The sequence below is a fragment of the Microplitis mediator genome, chromosome 8 (assembly GCF_029852145.1).
Source record: "Microplitis mediator isolate UGA2020A chromosome 8, iyMicMedi2.1, whole genome shotgun sequence".
In the NCBI taxonomy this organism is placed as follows: domain Eukaryota; kingdom Metazoa; phylum Arthropoda; class Insecta; order Hymenoptera; family Braconidae; genus Microplitis; species Microplitis mediator.
In genome coordinates this window covers 11,070,054-11,079,054 of record NC_079976.1, presented here as the reverse complement: position 1 = coordinate 11,079,054, position 9,001 = coordinate 11,070,054, and the positions used below count along the sequence as shown (strand labels likewise).

The window sequence follows — 9,001 nt, the reverse complement described above, 5'->3', positions numbered from 1 at the left end:
ATTAAAAAGTTGTGAATTTTTACAATTTCTTTTAAAATTTAACATGATCTTGCTTGCCACAGTTTCAACATGTATGATTGCTGATATCAGATTCAAATTTTCTTTCTAAATTTGGTTTATACTTATCTAAATGTTTGAAATTATTATCCAATTGAATTGCATTTTTTTTTCTCCATAAATTAATTTTTAAATTTGTGTGTCAGTCAAGTGGAAATTTTCAATCAGCCACCAACACTTTAAAATTGAATAAAAAAATTTTCTTCCAGGAGAATTTTTTGCTCAATAAATATTTTATTATTCAGTAATAAATTTAAAGAATTTTTGTTTTTTAATTACCCTAATATAGGTATACGTCAATCTAAAGAAAAAGCAATATTTTTTTTTACTTTATACAGCCCGAAATTTGAAAATTTTTCAAAGGTTTACAAATTATTTAACGAACGCCCTGACGCTTGTCAACATGAAAACGGACCTAAATAAATTCCACGACGACCTCTGCAAGAATTTAATCAACTAAAAACTCAAGCGTTCTTGTCGATTTCCTCTTCCTACCTCTTTCTTTCCGTACTCCGTCACAATGCAGAAGGTTAAAAAATTTTTCTTTCTATTAATTAACAATATATAAATAATTATGAAAATATTAATAAATAGTTATATTACAGACAAAGCAAAAGGAACCCATCCACTCAGTCCAAGTTTTCGGACGTAAGGTAATTGTTTAATTAAATCACAATTTATTTCGTTTATATCCGCGGCGTGTTTTACCTAACCTACATTTTATTTCTTAACTGAAAAAATTTGAATCTTTGGAAAAATCATATTTTAGATGATTCATTACTGTCAAAATAATTGTTGAATTATCTTCCTTGATATTTAACATTTACATGAATGTTTTTTTTTGTTTTTCTATAGAAAAGTGCAACGGCTGTAGCTTACTGCAAACGTGGTCGTGGTATTTTACGTGTAAATGGCAGACCATTGGAGAATATTGAACCTATTGTACTTCAGTACAAACTACAAGAACCAATTCTTCTTCTCGGCAAGGTATAATTAATTATTTAAATTTTTATATTTTATTATTTTTTACGGTATTGGAATCAGCGGACAAATGACAATTTTTGTATTTTTAAATATTTAAACTCAATATCAATAATCAAAAATTTTTTTAAATTACGCAAAGGATTTTTTTTTTCATGTAATTTGTTTAAAACAAAAAACATCAAATTTGTTTGTCTACTACTATCAGTATAATGTTTTTTAAAGACAGTAAAGTTATCAGACAGCTGACAATTTTTATAACTTTGAAATAATGAAATAATCTTTTTATATTTTAAAAACAAAAAATGTACTTTTAGAAAATACAAAAATCAGTGCGTGAATTTTTTTTAATTAGTCAATTACTTTATATGCAATTTAAAAATAGTCTTATGTCAGCTACGTTTACACTCATGTTTTTTAAACTAACAATTTTTTTTTTTAATTTCTTTGATCTAAACACAAGTAATTTTTTCCGGAAGTCGCATAATTATCTTAATTTAATAATCTATCAAAAATTCGTCCGACATGTCGTCGATTGTTATAGACTTTCTCAATCAATAAAAGCAAATAAAATCAAAATTTTATCGAGCATTAATTTAATAAAAAAAAAAAAAAAAAAAAAAAAAAAAAAAAAAAAAAAACAAATTACTTGTTGAAAATGATTTATTTCATTTGACATCACTAAAAATTTCAAATCTAATATCAACATATTGATTTAAATAATAATTATCACTATTATCCAATACTTGATTTTCTGTTTAAAATTTGATGATTAATAATAAAAAAAAAAATAATTAATTACTTATTATATGTTGATTGAAACTATTCTGTCCATTACTTAATTTAAGAGAAAAAAATCCTAATTTATCATAGTACTGAAGACAGTAAACAAGTTTTTTTTTTTTCAAATTAAATTATATTTAAAAAAAAAAAATTTTTAAGTTCACTAGCAGTACTATTCTTGTAGCACTTGTGCAGTAAATGGAAATTGTATCCACGTTTGTCTCTTAAACAAATGAAAATTTTTGAAAAATGAAAACTTAGATTTCTAGATTATAGAATAATGCATCGAGCCTCGTTCATAACTTTGCGTTCAGAGGTTTTGTTAGGGTTCCCTAACGTTTCATCCGCAGACGTTAAATCCGCGACGTTGTAAGTCGGTAATGTGCCCTTTTTTCACAAATTTTGTGTGTGTATAGTTACAATAGTATGTTAACATACGCACGCTTGCAATGGTACTGAAAAAATTAAATGAGTAAATAAAGTAAATAAACTATTATAAAGTCGCGAATTTAATATCCGCGGGCAAATATTCGTGATACCTTTGTTAGAGAGAAAAGTTTGAATAAAAATTACTATAGATCCTTCTTAAAAATATCGACTTGAAAACTTTTAAAACCTTATCAATTTTTTAATATTTTTGTATTATTTATTTTTTTTTTATTTAAAATTATCATTGAACTATTGCAATTATCAATTACTTAAGTAAATAAAATTGTTCTATAAATTTATACTTATTACCAATTAGTGCTTACAATTAATAAATATATTTTTATTTTATAAGCTAATAATTGTTTTTTTTTGTGTGATTATTGAATCAATAAATAAATTGATTAATAAATTAATTAAATTTTTTTTTACTAGGACAAATTTTCAGGTGTTGACATGCGTATTCGTGTAAGCGGTGGTGGTCATGTCGCACAGATTTATGCCATCAGGCAAGCTATGTCTAAAGCATTGGTTGCTTATTATCAAAAATGTAAGTTTATTATTATTATTAATTTTAATTAAAAGACTATCAAGTTTATAATTTGAATGAACATTTATCATTGAAAAGTTTTTTTTTTTTTTCCAAAAGATTTCTAACTATTTTTAAACCTCGATTCATAAATATTCAAATATTCAATTATTTAAATTATTGAAATATTTTCAATTAAATTACAATGAAACTGTTAATAATACAACAAAAGTGAAAAAATTGTTTACTTATAGAAATAAGTTAAAAAAAAAAATAAATAAAAGCCCTTTTTACTTTTAATAGAAATCCAATAGCTGGGTAAAAAAAAAAAATTCAAGAGTAGATTTATCTTCAAATAAAAATTTTTAATAAATAGAAATTTATATTTTTATTATATAATTAATTAGTTAATTAATCAATCATTTATTTGCTCATAGATGTCGATGAAGCAAGTAAAAAAGAAGTCAAGGATATCCTAATCCAATACGACAGGACATTACTTGTAGCTGACCCAAGACGTTGCGAACCCAAGAAATTCGGTGGTCCCGGTGCGAGAGCACGTTACCAAAAATCGTACCGTTAAATTGTATCACTATACATTCATATTTACATCTTTTTTGTACGTTATCAATACGTCATTCAATGATAAAAATGAATAAATAACAACACTAAAATCTCTATGGATTTCTTTTTTCATTTAATGTAATAACGATTACGGGCTTTCTGTTCTATTTTACTTATATAAATTTTTATTTTAACTTCTAATGAATCAATTCGTTAACTTGGTTCTTAAAGTATAAGTAAAATAAAAATTTTTCTGTCAGTAAGATTGAATTAAATTCATAATTGAAGAAAAAAAATTTAATTTAATTCAAATTGAAAAAAATATCAGTTCAAAATTGTCTCTTAAATGAGATTACCTCAAGTTTTTTACAAAATATAATTATATTTAATTTTGAAAATATCATTATATAGTTAATAATTGATTTTAACAAAAAATTTAATTGCCCGTGGATAAACAATACGTATCAATTAACATAGACACTATTTAGAGAAAATTGCATTTAAAGATTTAAAACTCATTTTAATTGAATTAATTTCGAAATTATTAGAGCACACATTACTTCTAAGTGATTTTAATAATCATTGTCGTAAAAAAAAAGGATCTAAAATAAGCAAGTCGATTAAAAATAAACTTAAAATCTGTATTACGAAGTATAAAATAGTCTTATCTAATTCTCAAAAACGGTTCATAAGACGTTTCTCGGTTTTACGAAATTACTAATCATATTTGGCTATAAAATCCAATTAATCTGAAGTAACTTGGCACTGTGTTGCCGAAATCATTACAAAAGAAATATTTAAACGTAAAAAATTTATGCCCAAAAAATTGCAACTTGTAATAAGATAAGTTTATTTAGTATTTTTGCAATAACGTACCAAGTTACTTCAATTTTTATTCTAATTAATGAAGGGTTCTCTGCAATTTAGTATTTAAACTCAAGTAACTTCACTCCATTTTGCAAAAAGTTTTACCCCATATAATTAATTAGTATCAACAATTTTTTAAATTCATGATTTAAATAAATTTTCAGATCATTTATCAATTTACTCTGACTTTCTTTTAAATTTTCTAGATTAGATTTTTTATGTAATTACAAAATTATTTTTTGGCACTATAAAAAAAATTGTAGTTTTATCAGAATTTGAATAGATGAAGTTTTAATTTTTGAACTAATTTCCTTTTCTTTTATTTTACATGAGCAATTTTATGTATTCAAATTGTAGTGCGTAAGATCAAAAAAATTTATTTATTAGTACAAAGTACTAAATATTTTTGTTACTTTTTTAACGCGAGTGAAATTCGTGATATAAATTTTATTCAACTTCCAGCTTGTATTGAGAAAAAATTGAAAAAGTCAAAGAAAAAAAAAATATATAAATAAATATATATATATATATATATAGGTCCGGTAATTAGGATACTTGAATATATACATGCAAATTGTACACCTGCAATTAGTATAAGATGGCGCGCAAAATAACCAAAAATATATAGTTTAATGAAAATTTAACAGTCCACGTGGTCGAAATTTTATTTTATATTTTAATTGACGTTAAAGTGATCATGCTCAATTTCTTAAGAGTTTTAATATTTAAATTTGAATTATTTATTATTAAATTAATTTTAAATTATTATAGAAATAGTTTAAATAGTAAAAATAAAATTAAAATAGGTACAAATTCTGTAAATAGTTATATATTGTCTAAAATTAATAGAGAGGTTGTAAATATAAATTATAGAATTACTGAGCGAGTTAAAGTTTATAAAATTGACAGAAAAATTGAAGAAAAGATAAGTGCGGTGAAGTCAAACGAATTATTTTATAATGCGTGCAATAAATTGCAAATTAAAAAAGATAGTGAAGGAAAGTTATCTATCAATTTTCCAATTTCATATAAAAAAAAAAAAATTAATGCTGGTTATCGGCTTGATAAAACTATGTAAGTATTTTTTATTAATCAGTATTTTAAATATTATTTATCTTTTTTTTTAATTTTGCCGTGGAAGTTATTGAATTTAAATAATTTAAAAATGTTTAGAAATTTTTTAAGCAATCTAGAGGACTCACGATCATTCAGTTTAAATTTTTTTTTAAATCTTCCACAGTTTTTTTTTTGGAATCATCTAGAGCTGTCTAGAATATTTATAGAGTATACAAATTTTCCTGAACTTTAAAAAGTTAAAAATAATTATGAAATATTTTAGAGCTCTAGAATTTTTAACTGCCTGGAATATTTAAATCAACACTTTAAAATCTTTTTAGAATCTTGTAGACAGTTCTACAAATTTTTTAAATAATCAAGAGTTGTCTGGAATATTCTGACAATCTAAAAATTAATTAGAATTATTCCTAAACTTTTAGAATTTTCAAAAAATATCTAGGATTCTCTAGAATATTTGAAAAGTACAAAATTTTCTAGAATTTTAAACAATTAAAAATTTTTTGTAATATTCCTGACACTGCAAATTATTTAAAATTGCCTTGAATATTCCGAGAATTTAATAATTCAAAAAAATGTTCCAAAATTTTTATAAACCGTTAAGAATATTCCGGATATTTCTATAACAGCTTTTTAAACATTTAAATAATAAATCATTATTGCCAATAATTTATAGAGATGATGAACCACCAGAACCAAGAGAATTAGAAGACGAAATGGCTAAAGTTGACAAAAAAAATTTATCCAGAGAAGAGTATTACATAAAATTAGCAAAATTACACATAAAATACAATTGTATTCCTCAAGCAATTCGTTATTACACTCTAGCTATCCGCAGAAGCCCTAAAAATGAATCACTTTACTATTCACGCGCTAAATTACAGTACGAAAGAGGAAATAAACGCGCTTACATCGACGCTTACACAGAACTTACACCAAAACTTGACCCGGAAAATGACCAATTGTCCTTGATCAACTGTGCCAAGAAATTGTCCAAGCTATTAATATCAGAAAAAAATCATTCCGCTGCTCTCGAGGCGATTGAACCGATTTTCCATCACTGCCCACATTTGCTCACAGAACAAGAAGTTGGTCTATATTTACATATATTATTAAAACTTAATAAATATAATAAATGTATAGACATTTTATCTAAATATACATGTATCAAAATTGGGTACCAAGTGATTGACTCAAAGATTGAAGAATTAAATTACAGTGAAAATACAGTTCCTACTACAGCAATTAGATTTTTTAAAATTCCGCGGAATACTCACGTTATTTTAAAATTTACTTGCATTATTTTATTTATTGACTTGGGTTATATTGATAAAGTTGATTGTTATTTTGACGAATTATTAACTTTAGAAAACATAAAAATTTATAGCAATCATATTATAGATTTGGTAAAATCGCTAATGAGGAAACAAAAGTATGGCAGAGCTCTTAAATTTTTGGAATCGTTGATAAGCTATGAAAGATATTCTCAGTTAGTGATAATGTGGATTTTGTATGCTGAGTGTTGCGTTGAATGTTTTGCTAATGAAGAGTTTGATGCTTTGGCTCCTGATGAATCGACTGCGGATCCGATAGTTCAATCAATTTGGCCAATAGTTATTGGAAATTTTTGTATTGGTGATAAGTGGAGGAAATTGGGTTTTATTTACAGAGAGCATGGGTTTGAAGAGCAAGCGGTTGTTTGCTTCTCAAAAGCTATTTCGATCGATCCTAAAAATCCGGAGGTTTATGATAAAATATCGAATATAAGATAAGATATCGAATGTATACGCTGAGAATTTTATGATTATGATTGTCATCGGAGATTTTTAATTGCACAGTATAGTAATTTTAAAATTTATCACCATAATGCTATTGAAAACATTCACAATATGATAACTTTCATCTGTGATAGTAATAGTTATCATCGTGTATTTTAAAAATTACTCAACAATGTTTAAATTATTTATTACCATATAAATTTGTTGTTTTCAAATTAATTTGTTCAATTAGTAGTTTTCTTTTTATAAATTTGGTTGAATTAAGTATTCCAATTTCCAATTCTTGGTTGATAAAAGGGCTGCCATTTTTAAGCATTTGCGTGTCAAAATTGACAACTGCGGTATATTTATAATTCATGACTAATATATATTTTTCCCATATGGAATATTAACATTTAATAATCAAATGTAGTATAAGTAATTAATTGTACAAATAAACTGGTCAATGCACTGAAAAATTGAATAAAAACTAGTTGTCGTAAGAGTGCAAAATTTTTTGTGCAGTATGACCATCGTTCTCATCGGAGACAATAATAGTTACCATATTAATTAAAATTATTACGAACGTAGGATAATTACTATTACTTATTGATGTATTATGAAATATATCATCAAGTGGTTGTAATATTTATCATGTGATGTAATAACACAGCTAGTTCTTTTGTCATAATGATTAATGTGTTGATTAGACAAGATAATTGGACGTAGATAAGCAATGACATGTCAACTCACAAGATATCGATCTTTGAGATTTTTATACTAAAAGATTTCTTAGTAACTAAAAAATTTTTTCGAGTAGTTTAGCGTTGAAAGAATTTTTTTAAAATCAGAAAATCAAAAAAATTGTTGACAAAGTAATTATATAGGATAAAACTTTTTGCAAAATCGAGTTACGTAACTTGAGTTTAAATACTAAATTGCAGAGAACCCTTCATTAATTAGAATAAAAATTGAAGTAACTTGGTACGTTATTGCAAAAATACTAAATAAACTTATCTTATTACAAGTTGCAATTTTTTGGGCATAAATTTTTTACGTTTAAATATTTCTTTTGTAATGATTTCGGCAACACAGTGCCAAGTTACTTCAGATTAATTGGATTTTATAGCCAAGTATGATCAGTAATTTCGTAAAGCCGAGTCAAGTCTTATGAACCGTTTTTGAGAATTAGATAGACTATTTTATACTTCGTAATACAAATTTTAAGTTTATTTTTAATCGACTTGCTTATTTTAGATCCTTAAACTATTATATATTTTAAGCAATTAGTATTCGAATGATTTCGAGATGAATTTAATTAAAAATAGTTTTAAATATTTCAACGCAATTTTCTCAAAATTGTGTCATTTTACTTGACATGTTATTCCTTATCTACATCAAATTATTAGCATTATGTGTTTCAAGTATTAACGTATTGTTGAAGTTCCAATAATTATGTGAATAATGTGTGTTGCACAGAAAGGAAAATTTTACCACGATATCATGATAACCATTACCAAAAATCCACGGCGTATAATAACACAAAATATAAAATTTGATCTCATGCATTGCGTTCCATGACAACTTAAAATATTTGCTTTACAATCATCCGATAAAATTATTCATGTCAATATATAACTAAAATTAATTACGATACTAACTATAGTAGATTTAAAAAAAATTATTTTTATTTTCAATAAACAAATAAAATGATAAAATTTTGAAAAGAATGCATGCAAAAAACTTTCGAAAATTTTATTTTTCTTACTTATGGAATTTTCTAGTCTACTACTTTCAGTGTCAGAAATAATTAGAGGCAATAATAATGTTGTAATAGTTTTATGTATTTATTATTTTAGACAATAACATTTTTATTTATTTAACGTGATAATCTACTGATTGTGTAATTTATTTAAATTTACTATCTGCAATTAAAAAAAAAAAAACTAATTGTGTTTTGTAA

General features: G+C 24.6%; 2 protein-coding genes across 2 annotated transcripts; both read left to right on the top strand.

The window, feature by feature from the left end:
• Window positions 1-477: 477 nt before the first annotated feature.
• On the top strand, window positions 478-3,454 carry LOC130673118 (40S ribosomal protein S16). Its single transcript, XM_057478049.1, has 5 exons — window positions 478-586; window positions 663-710; window positions 913-1,044; window positions 2,683-2,797; window positions 3,214-3,454. The coding sequence occupies exons 1-5, from the start codon at window positions 578-580 to the stop codon at window positions 3,357-3,359; spliced, it is 450 nt and encodes a 149-aa protein (XP_057334032.1). The 5' UTR covers window positions 478-577; the 3' UTR covers window positions 3,360-3,454.
• Window positions 3,455-4,737: 1,283 nt separating this feature from the next.
• On the top strand, window positions 4,738-8,875 carry LOC130673474 (uncharacterized). The gene is made up of 2 exons (XM_057478492.1): window positions 4,738-5,281; window positions 5,958-8,875. Exons 1-2 carry the CDS (start codon window positions 4,905-4,907, stop codon window positions 7,051-7,053), a joined length of 1,473 nt encoding a protein of 490 aa, XP_057334475.1. The 5' UTR covers window positions 4,738-4,904; the 3' UTR covers window positions 7,054-8,875.
• Window positions 8,876-9,001: the final 126 nt, after the last annotated feature.